Source organism: Cololabis saira, chromosome 9, assembly GCF_033807715.1.
Source record: "Cololabis saira isolate AMF1-May2022 chromosome 9, fColSai1.1, whole genome shotgun sequence".
Lineage (NCBI taxonomy): Eukaryota > Metazoa > Chordata > Actinopteri > Beloniformes > Belonidae > Cololabis > Cololabis saira.
Window position 1 is genome coordinate 37,204,239 of NC_084595.1, and position 22,661 is coordinate 37,226,899.

Consider the following 22,661-nt stretch of genomic DNA (forward strand, 5'->3'; position numbering starts at 1 on the left):
ACTTGAGTCATATTATTCTGAAGTAACAGTACTTTTACTTGAGTACAATTTTTGGCTACTCTACCCAGCTCTGTTGGTGACACAGCCTTGTCTATCAGGGTTGTGTTGAGGCAGGGAAACATCTAAAACGTGCAGTAGACTGGCCCTCGAGTCCCAGCTTGTGTGCACCCCTGCTCATTACCCTACATTTTATTCAGAATAGAACATAAACAACATATCAGATGTTCATTTTGTGGAAAATATTGGCACATTTTGAATTTGATGGCAGCAACACATCTCAAAACACTTAGAACAGGGGTAATAAAAGGGTAAAAAAGTAATTGGCACGGATTAAAAACAACTGGAGGAGCATTTGAAGGTTAATTATGTTAGTGGGCAACAAGTCAAGATTCTTTATTTGTCATTGAGCCAGTGTCCTGGCAGAACGAAATTTCATTCCAGCAAAGCCTGTTCAACAGCATGGCTTTGCAGAAGAAGTGTACGGGTGCTTAACTAGCCTGCCTGTAGTCCACATTTTGCATCAGACAAGAATGGTTGCAATATTCCTCTCCTAAAACTCCAGCAACTGCTGTCCTCACTTCCCAGATGATTACACACAATTGCTAATAGATGTGATTCTACACAACAACATCGCCCTGTTCCAACCTTTTTGAAATTTGTTGCAAATTCAAGATGAGCTAATGTTTTGCATAAAAAGGCAAAATGTCCCAGTTTCAACATCTCAGATATTGTTTGTCTTCTTTTGGGAATATTTTTTCTGGATTCTATTTTCATTCAATTTCAGACAGCATCCCGGAATTTTTGGATTGGGGTTGTATGTTTATGATACATTATGGTGTATGTTTAATGGGCCGGTGTTAGAAGCAGATGCTGTTAATGACGCTGTGATGATGTTCATAAGTTCCCATAATATATTTAAGAAATATGTCCCTCCACAGCATTCAGATCATTCAAGGAACATTTCACATTACTGTCTCCTTGTTTATAATTTACAAATATGAAGTAAGCTCTGTTAATTAATTAGGCAAGTTTAATTAATGTTTAAACTAATTTAGACTAGTTTAAATAGCCATCTAATGTAAACACTTAAAGAGGTTTACATTAGCAAGGGTCCTTCAGGGTAATTTTATCGGGCCTCACAGATGGCACATATCTCCATTACTAGGAATGGCCCCCTAAAGAGAAGTTCTGGGAACTAATACTCTTGTGTGGAAGTGACGGTGTTAAACCTGACTTGGTGATGATTGGATATGATGTGGGCAGGAGATGATATTGTTCAGCTATTTCCTAGTTCTCGATGAGTCCTTTCTTCTCATTTGTCACCAACCGCTACTGCCGTGCATGTAATGGCTGCCCTCTGCCAACCCTGGAACACCCTGCTGTCTCAGAAACCCCAAGGTCATCACAGGAGACCCTTCACACCCTTCCCATCCCCCGTTTAACCTTTTACCCTCTGGAAGACACGTCTCAGGTCAATCAAGTCGCACACCAGCTGCCTGCAAACAGCTCCTTACCCTGGACCAACCCAGCTGCAAACATTCATGGACGAACAAACAGCCACTCACTCACATGCTCCCATAACACACACACACACACACACACACACACACACACACACACACACACACACACACACACACACACACACACACACACACACACACACACACACACACACACACACACACATTTTACTACATTACAGTTACTTTCAATTTATTTCTCACTTTGTACATTTGAATGTGTATATGTATATACACATATATATATATATATATATATATATATATCCTCGCTGTATACACACGATTCCTCTGCAGGAGCACCCCTAGTTTCTTTGTATTCCACAGTACAATGACGATATGATGATAAAGATTATTCTATTTTATTCTAAGCCTTATGCAGAAACTCTGCAACCATCTCACCACCTCCTATGTTGATCACATTTTTTTAGTTTGTTTTTTCTCTTTGAAACCATCTTCTTTTATTTGTTGGTGGTCTGGAGTGGCAGTTTACCTGAGTCAGTGGGTCTTATCGGGTCTGTCACACTAAATGGAGACATTATGACTAGAAAGGACTGTGTTATGGTTTGATGTTTTATTTTGAAGCCCGGGCCTGGGAACGTTGAATCGTTAAGGCGTTAAGGTCATTTGGAAGCAGCTTTAGTTGTTAAGGCTACAATTGGTTGATTTGTGTTGAAAATGCCTCTGATTAACTTTACTATCCACACACATGCTCACTCCAGAATATGGACTTCTGCATTACCAAACAGTAAATGTATTTTTGTGGACTGCAGTTGTGACACAAAAATATCAGGCAGCATTAGACACTCTGGCTCAACATTTATTTAGTTGTTGGGATCATCCATGTGGGGATGGATGAAGGGCCCGAGTGAATCCCTGAGCTTATACTTTCCTGTACATATTTATTTCCACCTCCACCACCATTTCCAGCATTATGACTTATTGTTATAATTACCCGATATGGGATTTGCTAATAAACTGCTTTAATAAGACTCATCATGGCAGATCTCATTTGTTCCAATAAAGTTACCGTAGAACAATTACCCATCTGCCTAAATCATTAACTGCATGGCCCGCAGTGAGATGTAACTATGCTGCTTGTTTTCCCTGTATAATATTGTGTTGCATAAAATAAATGGCTTCACGTTAAGACAAGGTACCTCCACTATAAAGACAATGAAACCCTGGAGGCAGGCGTACTGTAATAATAAATCTGCTGAAACTACAAGGAAAGCTCAGCTTTGTGCTGTTGTTTCAGTATTCCATCTTTTAGGTAATTTGCCTTTAATTTGAAAAGTGAAATACAAAGTTTACCAAAAAATCCTTTATTTTATTTATTTTTTATTTATCTTCCAGGACTCCAGCCGTTGTTGAAAGCATTTGCAGACAGCTTAATCAAGAGTCTTTTAGGGTTATTTGAAAGTAGTTTTTAATCTTTTGACAAAAACATTCTTCATTTTTCTATTTCTGTTGGATGTGTGCAGTCTTGTTTCCATAACACTTAAATAACTTGTACATTGTTTGGAATTGGCTGCTGAGGAAGCTTTGGTTTTTCTCACTCTAAAGGGGAGTGATGGTGAATGGTAAACTGTCAAACTACTGTTTTCTTTCACCCAGTAACCTATAGCCAAAGGGAGGGAAAGCGGAGGTGGAGATTCACGTAAAATATTCACCCTTGACGGCCCAAAGACTGCTCATTGGACTCACTTAATGGCGCTCACATGTCTCCCTCTCTCACTCTGACATATGATATAATGTCATTTCCCTCAACCCCAATTGTATTAGATTAATCTGCTGGTAAAGTTGTGATCATGAGACTAAATTACCTTATTTTTCTTTTACTAAGAAACCTTTTAAGGCATGTGGCAAAATTGCATCCACTTTTGTTACTATTTTACTGTCTGTAAACAGGAAAATGGATAAAGATGGTGGGAGTGAGTGTATCATGCCCCTTAGGCAAATATGATTTGTGGTATCTGAAAAGGAAATTGAGTTGATCCTGATAGGCATCGGCAGCTTCACGTTGTCAATAGACTAGATTGTAAGAAAGCTTCTCCCTGTAACTGTTTGGGTAACACCAAAAATTTGTTATGTTTAATAATGACCATTCCGTGTCCTGCGTAAACAGAAATGGAGTCACAGAGGGCTCTACCTCACATTGCTGCCAAATCTACATATGAAACTTTACAGCGCCTCCTGCATGTGGAGGGACCACAGGCAGGTAGATGTTCAGGTATACTGGACTGGATCCCATGGCCAAGGCACACACGCTCGCCAGAGAGCCTTTTTTTTTTTTTTGCTCATATTCCGGTTTTTAAAAACCCAAACATGACCCCTGGGTTACTCCTTTTCTAACCCGAATATTTGGTCATGTATACGCCTAACGGGATATCCACATCAAAAAGAACATGAATTTGTTTTCTGCGCATGTTCTCTTCGCACGGAATCTTGGTCTTTTGAGTCCAGGAAGCGACATACGGAAATTCTCAGGCCAGTCGGCGTCTGTGAACTCCATCATTACTACCCGTTCACACCGGTCCTGACTGCATCTTCATCCAGGGTGTCCGGGGTGCTCTGGTGGAAACGGGTAGCATGGATATGCATGGCACATCTCTGGCTCCATTTGCCATTTCTTCACGTTCTCGTCTTCCATTAATGAAGAAGGCGACGAGGAATAGTGTTAAGTCCTGGTGGGTCAGTACCAGCACCAAAGCGCAAAAGAAGGCGACTTCTACTGGGCTGTTGATTATCCACCGTGCTGCTGTTATTGTTGTTGTTTTGGATTTGGATACAGGAAGAAGAAGCAGAAATGACGGGAATTGCGTTATGATGTTCTCGCGTCGCTGGTTTGATCCAAATTAATCCCAAATGATTAATTACCATGTATACAGGGATAACCCTGTTTGCTCACGCATGTAAACAGATTATTCTGAATGTTTCAGTAACCGGAATATTGATCTTAACCGGAATTTTGACTTCATGTAAACGTAGTCACTGTTAAGAGACTGATATTCTATAGCTTTTCCCAACAAAAAAGGGGGAGGAAAGAACAAAAACAAATATGTGAGTATCTTCCATCCTGAAAAATAGGAGGATTCTCTAAACAACTTGGTTCAGGAGCTTGTACTACAAAGGGTTAGAAAAGTACCTCAGTTTGCTGGATAGTTTGAAGAAATGTTGCAGCAGCAAGTTTTATGCTCAAAGAAGTGGAGGAGCAAAGAGCCGCTTGACCCAGACGTAACTGTGTAATAAAGTACATTTTTGTGCTATTTAGAAGTCCCATCAGGTTATAAACCTTTTTTCTCTGCATCTTTAGGCCATTACATACTGGCTTTTCTTGGCAGAACATTTTCCCGGACTCTTGTACCTTTATGCAAGTGCCACTTTCTGGGAAGGCGTAAAATCTGATCCCTCTTTTTTCCATCTCCCAGGCTTAACAAAAAGGTGTAATAAAGGAGAAACCAGTTACCACTACTACTACTTTCATTTAGCAGACGCTTTTATCCAAAAGGACTTACATCTGAGAGAACAACACAAGCAAGAAATAACATAGGAGGTACAGCATGGAGAAGTGTTTTTCCCATTTTCACATAGAATTGAATAGAATTGTGTTTTAATTTTCTGATTTACTGCTTTGCTCTGTGAGTCGCTTCCATTTTCTCACTTTCTAAAAGCACTTGTCAAACACGGTTATATATGTATGTAAACAATCACTCTTTTCTCTACCTTTTAGCCTGCAAGAAATGGCCCAACATGTCATGCAAGTAATTATATGTAGCTCACTCTTTCAACTCACCAGTAAGCCGTGATGCTTGAACATCATGAGTGATAGTCATACAGGCAAGTCAGCTGGCTGTAACTTCTCTTTTCTGTCTTCTTATAAGTGTACCTTTAGCTCTTGTTTCACAAGCTCGTCCTAAAACTCAAAAAGGAAATTATTTGTCACTGAAGTATTTTTCAAAGAGCCCAAATTAATGTGGATTGTCACTACAACAATCCCAGCATGCTGTTTCTTCCTTTGTGATGCAGAATATGCAGTCTTAACTGTCTTACATCTGCTCAAGAAAATGACAAATTGTTGGAGAAATCAGCTATTTCCGTGTATCCGCTCATGATGAATTTATTTCTGAAAACAATCCTTCTAGTTTGGGGTGAGCTTAAGACGGTGACATTCATTAACTGCCTGCATCAGTGGCTGTCCCGTCAAAGTCATTCCTTATCAGTGAGGTATTTTACTCATGCTACACATTAGTCAAGGCTTTTCTGCTATCACTCCTACCTGTGTATTCTCTCTTTTCTCTGTCTTCTTTCTTTCGTCACGTGTGATGAACAGCTCATCTTGCTACAGGTGGAGGATGGCGCTGGGTCAGAGATGGAAATAAATATCTGTTTGAAGTTAAAGTCAATTTGAGTCATCATGCAGCTTGTTTTGATCAAAGAAGCTCACCATGTTTATCAGTGTAGCCTTTGGAGAAGTCTGAAGTTTGACTTTGTCCATTGACACACTTTATTAGGGCTGAACGATTTTTGAAAATAATCTAATTGCGATTTTTTTCCTCAATATTACGATTTAATATGCGATTATTTTTTCAAGGTCCTGTTCTCATGTATTTTTCAAATACACAAGCAATAAATCAGTTTGTTTTATAATAAACAATGTAAGATTTATTTAAAGCACAGATTACAACAATAAAGAAAACAAATCTGTGGCTTTACCTCTTTAACACGTCTACACACGTCTGTACACACGAGTGTTATGGATCGTTCTCTCTGAACCCAATCGCACGACACCAAACCGGGTTAAACTTTAGCCAAATCGAGGCGTAGTTTAATAGAAAAACACAGAAAAAACTCCCACAGGGAACAAAAAAACCTTCCTCACAGGGAACTCAGAACTTCTTCAAAAATAATTTAAAAATCACAGAGAAAAAAACCCACCAGCAAACTAACAAACAAACAAACCAACAAAGCTTACAGAGTTAACAAAACGAACCAGCGATGAACTCGCAGCCCCGCTGTTTAACCTCCTGATGAGCTGACGGGCTGCAGGTTCAGGCTCACAGTGCGACTCAAGGCTGATTTATGGTTCCGCGTTAAATCGACGCAGAGCCTACGCCGTAGGGTACGCGGTACGCTGACCGTACGGTGCACGACCGTAGCCTACGCCGTAGGCTCTGCGTCGATTAAATGTGGAACCATAAATCAGGCTTCACAGCACGACTCCACTGTCTGCCGGTGCACGCCCGGCTCCTCGCCACGCCGACTTCGCGCTCATATATTTAATACATTTATAAAGCTCATATATTTATTTATAAAGCCCCGCCAATCCGAGCCCTAACACTGAGGCCATGGTAGATTTAGGTTACACGCGGACACGAGGCACTGTTGACTTTTTTCCCCTGCCGGCAACGTGACCAGGGATCACGTGACTGGTCAAATCGCAGCCTTTGCAGTTAGAAAATCTCGTTTTATCATATTGCGATATTATCGCAAATGCAATTAATCGTTCAGCCCTACACTTTATCGCGTTTTGTTCTCATCAATTGCAGAAAAGCTGTTATCCCTTCTTCAATATTCAGAAGACGGGTTCTTGGATCAGTTACGGGATATGCCAGTTGCATAAGACATGTTGCATAATGGTGTTTTGTGAATTACATAAACGCAAGGTGTGTTACATGTACATGTACACAGAAAATGTTGCTCATATAAATTCAAAAGTTGGCAGTACTGCACGCTTGAATATTTATGTGTCTGTGGCGTGTAAAGGAAGCAGCGCTGCAGGTATTTATCCTTCCACACTTATCTGAATATGTCAGGTCAGCTCAAGTGTTTCTTGTGGTTGTTAATAAAACATGGTTGTCAGCAAGAGTCGAAGGAAGAGCTCTTTATAGGTTGGAGAGAAATAAGGAGAGCGTATGCCCCGTTTGACATGTAATTGGAGTTCTTTTTTATGTGAATCAAAGCAAGGAAGAAACCTTTTTATTTTACACAGGCAACGAGTTAGTGATCGTCAATGTTACAATGTCTTGTTACAAACATCAGATCCTGTTTGTCCTAAACACATTGATCAGTGTAATTATCCAGTCCTCTTAGCCTAAAACAATCTGATCCCCATTTCCCTGAGCATAACATTTCTCCTGTGTTTCTGTGATGATCTTGCAGTTGTGTGCATGCTCTATTGTTGATTTCATATGAGAACCTGACAAATTTTACATATTGGCAGTTCAGCATGACTGCTATTTCTTCATCCACACCCCACAAAGACTAGCGCATTTATCAGTTTCCAAGCTATGCATTCACAGGTTGTTAGATTTTTTTGTTTGCTTGTTTTTTTTTTGGTGGGGGGGGCAGTATGTCGTTTTTATACCATTTTTACTTTGGGTTCCTCTGGTCGTCAATGAAATGGAAAATTGACATTGCCATTATCAACCTTTTTTCTTTGGTTACCAGTTAAGCTTGAGTTATGGTTCTGCGTCAAAACGACGGCGTGCCTATGGCGTGTGGTACGCGTCGACGCAGACCACACGCCGTCACTGACGTGCACCTCCCGAAAATTGTAACTACGTGTCGAGGCGACGCAGACCGAGAGGACTGTGATTGGTTCACTTGGAAGCAACGCATTTCCAGTTTCCGGTTTGAAGCAGTCGTGAACTTTCAGCGCTCTTTTCTTGTGTATGTGTGATTTTTTTTTTATTTTTTTTTGTTTTTGTTTTTTGCACCTGTCCTTGTCCTTATCTCTTTGATTCACTGTGACCGGAAAAAGTCGGATAAACCATTCAGGAAAAGATCGTGATCTAGCGGTCACGGGGGTACTACACCACGTCAAAATGGAGTGACGGAGAAGTCCGAAGGGTTCACGACGGTGTCACAGCGTCACGGCGACGGCGTGTGCTCTGCGTTGGTTTGACGCAAAACCATAATTCAGGCTTAAAGAGATACTGTTCATAAATGCTTGTATTTCAGGCTGAGAAGTTTGTTTAATTAAGTATAACATTGAGCCATTACAGATGGACCGTGAGCCTCTGTGCACTGTGAATCTTAGCAACCTAAACTTTTATATTCTTATCTACACCACACACACTCAATCGCCCTTCCAGTTTAACTCGTCTCGCATTTACAGTTTGTTTTTACATTATGTAAAACATTCCCGAGGGCCATGTTAGCATGTCCCAAAGCTGGTTTGATATACTTTGAAATGGAAAGAAGGCCCGTTTCACCCTCATAACACAAACCAGTGTTACAACTTATTCCAGTTAGTCAGGAAAAGGAATTCAGCAAACTCCACTAACAAAAAAAAAAGGCCAATACAAGAAAGGCAGGAGGCCCAGAAACTTTTTGAGCTCCCCCAGGTCTCTTATTCATTGCCTTTTTCCCCCCTGTTAATTTTGCAGCATATGCTGCTCTGAATCAGTGCCTCTCTTCTGCAAGTGTGTGTAAACCAGCACTACTGTACCTGATACACACTACTGAATGTTTATTACACCTGACATGCAGTGCATGATACAAACGGAAAGATAATGCACTATGTCTGCCAGGACTTAAAAGCTATTAAATAAGTAAATTAAAGTTTACCCCAGCGTGTATTCCCCAGCTTTACCGAGTAACGATAAAACTGAAAAGTGGGCTGGGAGGTGATGTCAGTCAAGTAAAGTCTGTACACTGTGACACTTTCCCAGGATGAGAACAAACCATGCATGTTAAATAAAAGCATTTGTGCAGTTTAAATATGGACGTTTAGAATCACTCTATTAACAAAACAGATTTACTTGGTCTCTGGATGTCAGGCAGGTTGAAGGAATGACTGTGTTGCTTTCCCCACCAAAAAAGAAACGATGAGGTACTTTTTAACGTTAAACATATTTTTGTGAGTCATCTTTAGCTTTAACTACACTGATGTAATTCAAGTTAGTGCAGGTATTATTGTTACTCACTGACTTCTATATTAGGTACACCTAATATAGTCACGGGTGGGTGTATTCCTATGAAGACACCTGTTGAAACATCCAGTTAATCAACACAGGAAAGAGGAAAGATTGAGACCATCGTGCAGAAGAGTGATCTTTGTGCAGCTGCTGAAACAGGTGAGTGAGAGATCTGTCAGATTAATGCTATAAAAGTCAGATGGTAAATTAAATATCTTTTTTTGACAATGGTTATTTTTTCTAGGTATCCAGGGTGACCCTTTCACTGTCCCCCTACTGTGATAAGTGGTTTTGTTTACACATGTGGTTGTCGAAAGAAATTCCAATATATTCAACTATAATTTGTTTAAACCATACTATGCATTCATTTTCTAGATAAAAATTGTGTGAATAGCTACATGTATACCATAATGCAGAAAAAGTCAAAATTACAGGACTGTCTCAGAAAATTAGAATATTGTGATAAAGTTCTTTATTTTCTGAAATGCTATTAAAAAAACAAAAATGTCATACATTCTGGATTCATTACAAAGCAACTGAAATATTGCAAGCCTTTTATTATTTTAATATTGCTGATTATGGTTTACAGTTTAAGATTAAGATTCCCAGAATTTTTTGAGATAGGATATTTGAGTTTTCTTAAGCTGTAAGCCATGATCAGCAATATTAAAATAATAAAAGGCTTGCAATATTTCAGTTGATTTGTAATGAATCCAGAATGTATGACATTTTTGTTTTTTTAATTGCATTACAGAAAATCACAATATTCTAATTTTCTGAGACAGTCCTGTATATATGCAATCAGTTTCAGCTCTGGAACATTTGGTGGTTAATTTTTATTTATTTTTTCCATTTGATTGGTGGCTTTGGGCATGTTTGTATGAGTATTTTCAGTAGATGTTTGTATTTGGATTTTCTTCAAGCACTATCCCTGACATGAAAGTGAAAGCTGTGTGCTACTACAGCGAGAAAGAGCAGAGTCAAGTTATAGAAAACCTTTTGTTCTGGGAAATCAATGAAACTCTCCGGCTACATGACACACAGCCACTGATTCACAAATTGATTTTCCCCGTGAGTGTGCAGTGAAGCGGTGAGACAGCCGGCACATGTAGGTGCGTAGTTGTGTACTTTTACCATATTAGCATTCTTTTTGAATAGCCTGCACTACTTGTGGACTATAAATATAAGCCCATGACATTGCTGTCCCTGCAGCGTTTGCCTGCTCAGCAGAATCCTCTATCGATTGATTTCAAAGATCGATCATAAGCATGTTGAAAATGAGTTATTAATATCATATCTAAATGTACGATAGCTCTGCACAATCTTGTACATTTAAGCCAAAACTGATGACCAATAATGGACGACTTCTGCATGGCCAATGCAGATTAGTTCATATTTTTATATAGTTTTTGGACCCATGAGAATAAAATAATGTGAAGAAAAAAAAAGTTTATTGGCCCCAGCCAAACTATTAAGAGCAAAGAATACTGATCATTTATTGTAAGCACCACAATACTTCATAAACATGAAATGCTTGGGATGGTTAAACTTTGCTAATTTGAATTAAAAAAACAAAGTTCAACCACATAGCCACAGAAACATATTAACTCTTTATCTCTGAAATATGTGAGATATCTAAATCAAATTAATAGTTGACGGATAAAATAGTTTGGAATCAATAGGTTACGTGTCCCATAACTAACCAACCATGAATGTTACAGCTTGGATATTCTGGAACATCAACGTCCTCCTCCACCTTCCTCCGAGCTGCATTCATCCGCTCACTGTCCTGATAGGCAGTGTCATAGAACAGAGGGAAACCTGCTACAGCCATAATTAGCTGTTTCTCCACACCGTTGTATGAGTATCCCCCCTCCACTGCAACCACGGGAGCGGCGGACCTGAACCTCCCCGAATGCAATGACACAGAGAGCGATGGCAACTTTGATTGGATATCGCTGTCATTTGCATAAACTTGAGCAACGCTCAACTTTTGACCCTGCCCGGACGCACTGCCTTCCCAAGATCCCTTGCACTGCCAATTAAAACGCCTCTTAGCTTTCCATAGAAAATGAATGGGGTGCATGCGATGGGACACCTCCATAACTCATACCTGTCAAGTTTTGGATTTAAAAATACGGGAAATTTTCCGCCACCTACTGTCCCACCAGCTCAACCGAGGTGCAGTATCTTAAATTTTAAGACAGATTTACGAGAAATTCAAAATAGCTACCTGTCAACCACTTACAAACTACAATTATGTTCTGATAGCCTGATAGTCCGACCTTTGTTGACACTAAAATGCTGTGGACACTCCTATGTATGTAATTCCTGTAATACAGCCTAAATAAAAACACGAAAGTGAATTAAACCACACTTATTTTTTATATATATATTTTCAGTTTATATATACATCGATTGTCTTCAATTGAAACATTTACATTTTCTTTTAATTTGTCATTTTCACTCGTGGCTCTCTGCCTGGTGCTGCTGACGGACATCGGTCCTTCCCCCGTGAGAGACACTAAAATCACCCCATCCTGTTCCTCTTTAGGAAAGTAAATTTAAAATCCCATTATAGAGATATTTATATGAAGTCTTCGCTTTTTGGGCAGAAATGCCTTCTCTCTGGTTACATCCATCCATCTCTTGATTTGTTGTCCCGTGTTTGTTCCTAACCTCGCGAGAACTGCCACCCATGCTACAGCAAGCAGCAGTTCTTGCGAGGTTAGTGACAATTCAGTTTGCAGTTTATAAATTATTATACTATAAAACGGGAAATTTACGGGAAAATACTAACACAGGAGGACTGCGGGAAAGAGGGGTAAAATACGGTAGTATCCCGGCCAAAACGAAAGACTTGACAGGAATGCCATAACTCGTGCTCCCGAGCTCCACAGTCACAGGTGTTTCCTCTTCACTCCTCTGTGGTTTTTGACTCGGATATAAACTTCGTAACCGTCCACTTTAATTCACCCTCGCCATATTAGCATTGCCATTTCCATTTTGTGACTGCAAAAGACAGATATATTTTTGTAAATTTAATGCACCTTATTTTTATCAAGTACTGCTTTATGATATGACATTTTACTTTTAAATAGTTTAACATTATGTTGTTTTTTCTATAAGCTTACAATTATTTTTTGTTTGTGGTTTTCTGATACCACAAGATTAATGTTATTTTTGTATGCAGATGGAAAACCATTTTTTCCAGACCTTCCCTTTAATGTTTGACTGACAGGTCATTAGGCTGCTGCAGCTGCAGCTGTGAAAGGGTCTCAACGACCTCACTGCAAAACTATCACAGAGCCGGGGATAGCTCCTTTTGTCTGCATATTTAACAAACTGGACTCATCAAATTGCCTTCTCCTGGTAGGTTTTTAAGAGGGGTTATGAATTAGTGGTAGTTTTGCATCTCTTTTTAATATCTAAGAATCGCTAACATGTCCATCTTAGCTATCAATCATAAGCCGCCTTTACATTGGCGTTTAACGTGCAGGTCTGGCGCGTCGTGCCTTGTTCGTTGCGCTGTGTTAGGGCTGGGCGATATGGACCAAAAGTCATATCTCGATATTTTCTAGCTGAATGGCGATACTCGATGTATATTGATATTTTTTCTGTGCCATAATTGGGGTTTCCCCCAAAGCATTATAGCATAGCTTCTCTGTTAGCTTCATTTTTTTCTGAGGCAAACCCTTATAAAAACAGTCAATTGTCAAATGTCACACAGGTTCCTTTATTAACAGAGGTCTGCACAATATCAAAATGTATAAAACAAATGAAATAAAAATAAACTGTCTGCATATAAAGAATAAAAATGCTTCTTGAATAAAATAAAACAAATATCCCTTTCCTGCATAACAATTAAATTAAAATACACTGTGCAATTAATACAATGTAGACAGTAACAGGCAGACTTTTCCACTGAGGTTGACAGGTGTGCAAATAACAAAACATTTGTGCAAATCTCAAATAAAACATTCAATTCAATTTGTCACAAAATAAGCTATATCAAAATCCTAAAAGAAAAAAATTTTTTTTTTTTTTAAATCGATATAAACAATATTGTCTCGTACCATATCGCGTTTGAAAATATATCGATATATATTAAAATCTCGATATATTGCCCAGCTGTGTTCTTTTTATTTTATTCTTCTTATTATTTTTATGTATTTTTACCGGTATTATATCATTGGTTACTGCTGTACCTGTTTGCTCCTCTTCCAGCAAATATATAGAGAAAATAACTAAATATGACATATATGGTCCAGTTAATGATTTGATTTGGTGCCCCCTCATTGGCTGGTGCCCCTGGGCGCTCGCCCGGTTCAGTATATAGATAATCCGGCCTAGGTTTTATTATTTGTGACCTCTGGTCTGAAGGTGAGTTGAGGGGAGGGAAGGCGAGACGGGAGGCATTAGCAGGGAAACATGACGTAACATGACAATGTGGGTGGGTAGAATGACCTATTGTCAGGTGTAATTAGACAGGTGTAATTAGCTGGGTGGCGGGTGTTGGGAGGGGTTTGTTGATAACGTAACCTGAGTATTTATTATTTTATAAAATGAGGAGACGGCTGATGAGAGTAACAACAGCAGCAGGAAGTCACAGGTGGGATCTATATTAGCTACGGAGACGAGGAGATCCGCGAGCTGAGCCGAGGACGACATAATCCGGCGTATGTCCAGAACCAGAGAGGATAGTCCATTGTTTGAACAAGTGGCCACAAAAATGACATCTGGGGTTTTGCGAAGAATCAAAACCCGGCCAAAGAAATGCTCATCTCCATGTTCATCTATCCTCGTTTTGAAAATTACACCTGTCTGACGGCGATCAAGCTTGCTGATGTCGGGATAATACGTAATTCTACTCCCCCACGCAGGTTATGTATCTTGGATAACGCCTCCCGACTCGCCTTCCCTCCCTTCAACTCACCTTCAGGCCCGAGGTGACAAATTACTCACCTTGCGTTTATGTTAAACACGCGTTCATCATCCAGCGACATAAGCAGGACCCAGTCTAAAAACGCCTTAAGACTGTTAGTGAAACAGTTTTATTTCATCTGTGTGGTTGAATTTTGTGCATGTAGTATTCACACACAATTTTGTTGAATTCATAACTCCATTTGGCATTCAAAATACATTTAATATTTAGTTCAATGATGGAAAGGTGCTTTAGTGCTTTCAGATGATTACTATTACTACTATTTTTAGATTAGATTCAGAGTCCACCTGCCACGTCACCTTGTTTCTGAATGGTTCTTATATTGCTTTTACATAATATAAATCTATGTATATTGATATTTGAGCCTCAAAGTTATGTGGCAGTTAATTATTTGATGTTTATTGCATGTGCAACCTCTTAAACGCCTATCAAACTGTCAAAGCTCTTGGATTAAGATTCCTCTCTAGCTCTTCAAATACTAGCTTTTTTTTTCATTTTTTTTTTTCTTTAAAGCCCCCGTAGTTCACTAAAAGGTTTTTTAGAATAGACCTGAATGCACCACACTATCTCTGCAACTGCTGCTTTATCCACACTATTCTCACCTGGCATCTTGTAATAGCCTCTGCATTTTAATAATTCTTTTTCAACTTGGGCCCACTTAAGCCTTGACTATTATATTAAGAAACTGCAGCCTATTAATTATACACTGTAATTGATGTATTAAGTGATCAATTAACTTCTAGCAAGCGCTAACCAAGCATACATTAAAAAATATTAAGGAGAAACATGTGGCTTAGGTCTGAATGCTGGTGCAACCATGTGTATTAGTGTGCAAAGTTGTTTAAAGTTAAAACATCACACAAAATAACGTGTTCCACAGCTTTGGCCTGGGCACACTGGTGTCTTCAGCTGTTTCCATGCGGACGTGCATTCCCTCTGGACTGCCTTACATAACCATATTAGACCCTTCTGATTCAATGGCTTTTGATTCACTGTTTTATATCTCTTATTCCCTGTTTTACTGCCTTGTCTCATCCATTACCCACTATACCTGTGAAGAATCTCAGAGCCCTGGGAACCTCTTATTGTTCCCACTGGAAATAGTAATGAATGTGGGAACGTGGATCCTGCTGAAATGGAGCATCTCCCCATGGCAAAGGCTTAAGTTTTAATTAGCAAAATTAATGGGATGGTGTGGGATCGAAAGTGTGAGAGACAGAGAATTAGAGAAGTATCCTTGGGCCTAATGAGTTCGCCAAATCTAACGGATGTGGCCACAGAAAGATATAGCAGAGAGGAGTTGACATCACTTACAATAATAGGCCGTGTTTTCATCTTTTTGTAACAGAAACAAGCCTGCACCCACACCAAAGGGAATGTCTCGATTGGTGTTTTGTGTGCTGGCTTTGTTCTCTCCTTAAGAAGAGCAAACCACTTCTTGAGCTACTGTAAATCTGCCCTAATTTTACATGAATACTCACTTAAGGACCAGTATAGCTAGTGGTATTAATTAACCTGTTTAAGCTGAAATACATTTTGTTTTGCCAACACATATTAATGCATTTCTTAGTAGGCAAGGGACCAGCATAGGTTATATAAGAGCTGTTTCAGATATGGCTACCTTGGTTTTAATGATTTATTGCCCACTATCGAGTGTCTGCCCTGCTCAAAGACAGCCTCAAGTTTGCTACTGTTTCTTACCACCTAATGGCAGTTCTTTCCTTGTTTTATTACCTCCTGCTTGCACAAGAGAACAAAAAGACTTTGCCACATGTCCAATGAAATGACATAATGAGGAAGCCAATTCGATGAAACCATCAGCAAAAAGATGCCTTTTTTTATTTCTTAACTTAAACAATAATGGAAGGACAGTTGGAGATTCCAAAGAAATGCAATGGGGAGAAAAAGTGTAGGTTAGATGGTTGAAATGGTAACTGTGCACTGGGTGATTGCAGTGCTGTCAACACTGCCCTGCCAAGGGCGAGAAGCCACAGTGTTTGTTTGCTTGTTTTCCACACTGAGATTGTGTGGTATCAAATTGGAGGGAGACTGTCAAACTTGCCCAATTAGTATTAAATTCAGAACTAAACATATACATGTGCTCACAGGGCCTCTTCGCCTATTAAACTCTGGAAATAAACTGGTTTAAAAATGATGCGCCATAATGTACTATTTTTTTCTAATCTTTTTCTTGATAGGTTTCCGAGCTTAAATCTGCAGGGGCTTCACCATGGTGCAGGAGAAGAATGATGGCATAAACAACAAGATGGGCTTTTCAATTCAGCAGAATAAACCTGCGGTAAGAACTCTGCTTGCATGCCTTTCTCCCACTGTCCTCTCCCTCTCACGCTAATCTCAAACCCTTTGTTCATTCACAATCACCAAAGAGCATGCTTGGCCCCATGTGTTTAATTCTGTTTGATGTTTACCAAATAACACAATGCGATGCATCTGTGAGTCATGGTGGCCCATTAAAAAAATGAACAGAAAACAGAAATGAACAGGATTACTAAATACCATATGAATACTAAAACTTGCTGCCTACATACTTTCATTCACTGTTTCTCCTCCGCCATCCTTTTTTCATACATGTCCTCTGAGCTTGTGTGGTAATTTAATTATTGATATTGCAATCCAAGCTTTGTCTTTGGAGTAATGTTTTCTCTTAATTTGTTCTCTGTCGTTTGGTGTTTGGTTTCATACTGTTAAAAAATATGTGTACAATTAAGAAGCAATCAGGAGGCTATGAAACATTTCAAATTGAGTTAATTAGCAAATGTTACACAATCTAGCCTGAGTGCATGACCTGTTTGACGTAGAGGAGTGCATGATAGTTCTCATTTGAGATCCAGGTTGATATTTACTGCCCTGCCTGTTATTGCATGCTGACGTGGATTCAAACTATAAGCAATAAGAGCAACAAAGATATCTTAATAAAGCTCAAAATGAAATCAAGAGCAAAGAATAAGTGTTTTATGACTGTTGTTTGTCTTATTCTATTGATGGTGCCCTCCTACTCAAGCTTTTATATTCAAAAAACCATAAAATATAACAGTATAATGTAGTAGACTCCAACAGTAACTCAAGCTGCAGCCAGCAAAATGACCACAGTTACATCAAGATCTATAAAATAGTTTCAGCAAAAATTACAACATTAATAAAGGCCGATTTTATTGCAGGACATTGGTTTATCTGTGAACTGGCACTGGGGTGTAGTTTCACAAGGGTTGTGATCCCTTTGTATATGGCATACGTGTGTTTCTGTGTAATTCAGATGTCATGGGAGTTCAAGATTAAAAAAAAGGTGAAGATGGTGCCTTCCTGTCTGGGCAAGTTGAGACCAATCGTGGGCCAGTGCTGCCACCAGTGCACCCCAGATAGTCTGGTAAGTGGCTGAAAAAAAAGAGAGGAAATGCAAGGTAGAAACTATAATGATGAAGCTAAATAAGAGAGTTACAGTGTATAACATCCTGCAAGCTTGTTTTCTGTAATGTGCTGTAGATGTGTCTCCCTTAAAGATGCACCCTTTGATGTCTTTATTCGAATTTATTTTAATAGTATTTTTTAGCTTTGGCTGCTTTTCATATAAAGACCGATTTTGTCTGAACCCATTCTTATTGTAGCTCGGAGAGATTATCCCGCTGCAGCCCCGGAAAGCAAATAAAAAAAATGACGTAATGAACGTGTCGGGAATGTTCTGTAGCAAGACGCAAAAATGAAGAGACCAGACTGGGATTGTTAGTGTTCAGATTAAAGTAACACATTTAGCTCTTATGTCTTTTCATCAAACCTTTTATTTGGTTTTGGTTGAAAAAATTAAAATTGGCAGATAAGGCGCAATAAAAATGAAAATTTGTCTCATTGAACAGGATGTTCAATGAGTCACCATCTTAATTGTGCTAAAAGAAAAAGCAACCCGAATATTGCTCCAGAATTTGCACACTGTGACGACTGTAGTTTTATTATAAAGAGGATTATAAAGGAAGCCCCTTTTCCTCACTATATATTTTGGTCCGTCTCTCCCTCACTCCTGTTGGTGTGCTGCTCACTCTTCTTACTTTTGCCACTGTAAAATGCTTTTGGCTCACCATTTAATTTCCTTCTAGTGGGGCAGCTGCAGTGTAATAGCTGGAGTTGGCAGCCCTCCAAACGGAGGGTCGATCAATCCCCAGGCTGGGCGCTCAACCCCACGCTGCCTCCCTTGCCCCAGTCACTCAGGGGTCACAAGCCTGTGTGTTCTGATAATGCTGCTCCCAAAGCCTGGATAAATGGGCAGGGTTGTATCAGGAAGGGCATCCACCATAAAACTTGTGCTATATCAATGTGCAGAGCATAATGATCTGTTGTGTTGACCCCAAAATGGATAAAGGAGAAACACGATTTGCTAGCCTGCTTTCACTGTCTCTGACCGTCATGTAGTTGTACAATAGCCCAGAGGGTCAAACAGGGTGATGTATGTTTTTTGTCGTTGTTTGGAATAATATCGCTCAATCACACAAAAATGTTGCTATTTCAAGTTATTTCACAGCAAAGAAAATATAGTTTTGAGAATGTAATTTGCATTTCTTTACCTTGATTGCATTATAGATGTGTACTTGAGAGATTATAGACTGACAAGCTAATGATGAGCAAATACTGTAAATAGAGAAACTAGATTTGCAATGTAAGTTGCTTCTACTATCTGAATAATTTTGATCAAGATACAGATAACTGAAATAAATAAAGAATGCTTGCATGTTGACTAATTTAATACATCGATCTCTGTCTGAATAACTTACTGTGTCAGTGTATCAGTTGTGTTTGTTTTTTTCCCTGCAGTTCTTGCATACTCCCCTTTTCAGTCAGCTCAAATTTTTGGTATTGGAATGAGTTGTGAAAATTTTCCCCACATTAATTTTACATGTAGTGTCTGATTTCATTTTGTAAGGAAGATGCTCTCCAAATTTCATGTGTTAAAGCTCAACTGCAGTAAGGTATCGCTTATGACCTCCAGATCATTTGTACATTTTTGTCATTTCTTAGCGAAAGACACTCGGACAAAACTCCTCGCTTGGCTTCGCCGACCTGTTAAGTGTCAACGAAACACAAACCAGGTGGGAATGGTATACACATCGTCCAGGCTAATCCTTAAAAACTGCTGTCTGCGAACTGACCCCAGCTTGTATCTATGAACTGTGCCTGTTTCTTTTTCTTTTTTTTTTTTTATTGCAGATACCGAGGCTGGCTGGTGCGGAAGGTGTGCTGTGCCCTGTTTGTAATTGGGTGCAAGGTTTATGAGAGTCCTGTTGGCGACAGGCTGGAGAGAATCTATCAGAGCAACAGGTACCTGAAGGGGGTGAGAAAAAGGAGGGAGATGGGAGTAGAGATGCCAGAGGAAGGTAAATAAATGATAGGCAGAGAGACGGCAAATGAAACGACTGATGGAGCTCTGCGATGAAGGAAGGAAATAGACCGGGAGGAGATAAGACACACAAACAATGTTCCAGAAAATGGAGCCTATCATGGGTTCTGTGCAGTGAAGGAAGAGAAATGGGATAACTTGGGACATTGTTCACACTTGCCCTATCTTTGTCACCAACTCCTCAGTTTGGATTTGTTGTTTTCCCTCCTTCTGTATAATTGAGTTTAAGTTTTATGTAACAGTGTCACTCAGGGAGGCTGTTGTTGTTTTCTTACTGGAAGGCGGATGTTTGTCTAAGTGCAGCACAAACGACTCTTTGTGCCGTCTCAGCCAAGCTGTCCTGTGACTGTGTTTCAGGGTTAGGGAGGCGTTCACAGCAGACCTTAAAGTACCGGAGGGGGGAGACGGCCAACAGCAGCTCAGTCTTCTCTCACCCTTTCTTCCCCTCTTCAACACCTGCATTTCCTCTGGCCTCTTAAGGTTTGTGAGGAGACTCAATAAATGAGGTTAACGTTGTTTTAATTTACAGATTCTGTTTGTTTTCCACAATCTTCTTCAAAATGCAAATACAAGTTTTTTTTTGTTTAATTTAAAGGTTTTTTGTTGTATTAAAGAACAGTCTTTTATTCTTGTTTAAAGATTTTGCAACTACATTTATAAATAGATGCGCTTAGACCTCAAATGTACTATTCCTGGGGAAAGTTTGATATTTTCCTTTTTTGAATTTTCAGCATTAAACACAATGAAAAATAAGCAAAACAATAACATAATGCTGCTTGTGTAGAATTTATGAAAATAATTTTGTATAATTTATAAGGATCTTATGTAACTTAATTTTTGCAATAAACTCTGTAGGCATCCAAAAACTTCTCCAAACACGTTAATGAGCAACTGGCAGACATGTTTTTCATTGTAATGATCAAGGACACCTTTTGAATATCGTTGAACTTGCATCTATTTTTGTACCTGAAGCAATTATCAGAGGTCTGAAACTGTTTTGGAAAATAGTGCATAACATTAATTTCACAAATGCATAACATTAAGAACCTACTGGATGTTTGAAAAAGAAAAAAAGTCTTAAGGATTCAATATGCATTGCTGCCTTCAGTATTTTTATTGTATTAATTGATGACAGTCATAAGCTGCAGCTGAGGTTATGTTTGAGAAAAGGCCAAAGGAGGAGATACAAAGCTGTTTGGTACAGAGGCAAAATATTTAACACCATATTTGCTAAATAAATCACTGTTTTCTACATCTTAGCACAAGCAATAGAATAGCAGGCTATGTGATAACATTTTCTCTCTAACTAAAGTGTTCTTATTTTAATCTACACAGCTTTTTAATTTAGACTTTTTGCCTCAGACATTTTCGAAAACTGTTTAATTAATAATTATACAGAGAATGTTTCCTGCCTTGCTAAGACCTTCCTGTGTGTTCTGACAGTAACATAACATTGTCTGCAGAAATGGGAGCGTTTTATATGTGGAAATGTGGATGCATAAATCATTGTTGCCTTTGGGTTACTTAATGAAAAACTAGAAAGAAACAGCATACAGTAAAGCCACACAAGGCTCTGTTTCCACACCTGATACCACTTCAGGGAGCCAAACATGGATATACCTCGCGCACCACCAGACATGTAAGATGTTTGTGAGATTGCTATGCTTCAAATGTGACTGCTTATAGATGCATGACTACCTGTCAAGCATTCCTCATGCTCCTCAAGATGACTGGCAGGAGGTGAGGCATAAATATGTCAATGAACACTGGAGGACATGCGGCCACTTCAGTCGTCTCAGATCAAAAGATGCGAGCTGTATTTTAAATTTGAATGGGGGGTTGGGAATCCGGGAGGTCTTAAGGTCTTGCTCCTATAGCCAGACAGTGTTAGAAATTCTGTAAATGTCTGATGAAATGGAGTTGAAACTTCTTGCCGCCCCCACCCCCAAAAAAAACTGTTTTGCCTGTCTTGTGGTCTAAAGAATTTCTTTTTCAAAATCTCATTCTTTCTTTGTCATTTACAGCTGCAGACTTTATCATTATCTGCAGCTGTCATCCCCACACCATGTCCTCTTAACTGCTTTCCAGTCTTCCTCTTCCCTATACCATCACTCATCCCGGTTTTGCCAACCACGTCTCACTTCCATCAATCTCGTTTACATGTTTCCACTAACTTTTGCCTTTTCTCAATATTGGCAGCTATTTCTTTTAGCTTATCTGCAGCCTATCCTAAACACCCATTTTTGTGGTCATTAATTTTTTTTCTTCTCTCCCTTCTTTTGAAATGCTTCTACATACTGTCCTCCGACTAGATTCATGGGCTGGCTGATGCTGAAGATGTTTGCTTCTGTGTTTGGCAGTATTCAAGTTAACGTCAACAATTTGTCAGCTTCACACAAAGCCTCACAACAGGTATGGATTCCTATTAATGCAAACATGCTTTTCACGATAAAATATTGTAATTTTTATTAGCAGATGATTTAATGTGACTGGAATACTTTCCCCAAAAGGGTGTCCGTACAATCTACAAAACACAGAAAGTTCACTTCATATTTACACATTGAAACAGCTCCACTCACATCAATACTTTGGATGCTAAATTAAACTATGCTCAGCCAACTAATGAGATGGTACACACTCAAAGCCTTGTTTGCACTCATCCACTACAAAGCATGATAAACATTAAATACATGAATATTCGCAGTACACTGAGATGAAAACATCTAAACATCTAGAAACTTGGTTTCTCTTGTGTTTTTATACTTAATTATTTGAATTCTTTTCCTGAACACTGCACAACTCTAATTACATGGTTGACTTAATGGAAGAAAATCATTCAGGCTGCTGTTGCAGAATCTCAGACAGGGAAT

The 22,661-nt window shown here is 39.2% G+C and overlaps 1 protein-coding gene across 1 annotated transcript in view; it reads left to right on the forward strand.

The window, feature by feature from the left end:
* gpat2 (glycerol-3-phosphate acyltransferase 2, mitochondrial) overlaps positions 1 to 22,661 on the forward strand; it is a 69,351-nt gene that overhangs the window by 10,015 nt on the left and 36,675 nt on the right. Inside the window, exons 2-6 of the mRNA XM_061730252.1 lie at positions 17,665 to 17,775; positions 19,413 to 19,483; positions 19,602 to 19,712; positions 20,149 to 20,271; positions 22,104 to 22,203. Coding sequence (XP_061586236.1) covers positions 17,665 to 17,775; positions 19,413 to 19,483; positions 19,602 to 19,712; positions 20,149 to 20,271; positions 22,104 to 22,203 — 516 coding nt within the window. The remainder of the gene's footprint in view (positions 1 to 17,664; positions 17,776 to 19,412; positions 19,484 to 19,601; positions 19,713 to 20,148; positions 20,272 to 22,103; positions 22,204 to 22,661) is intronic.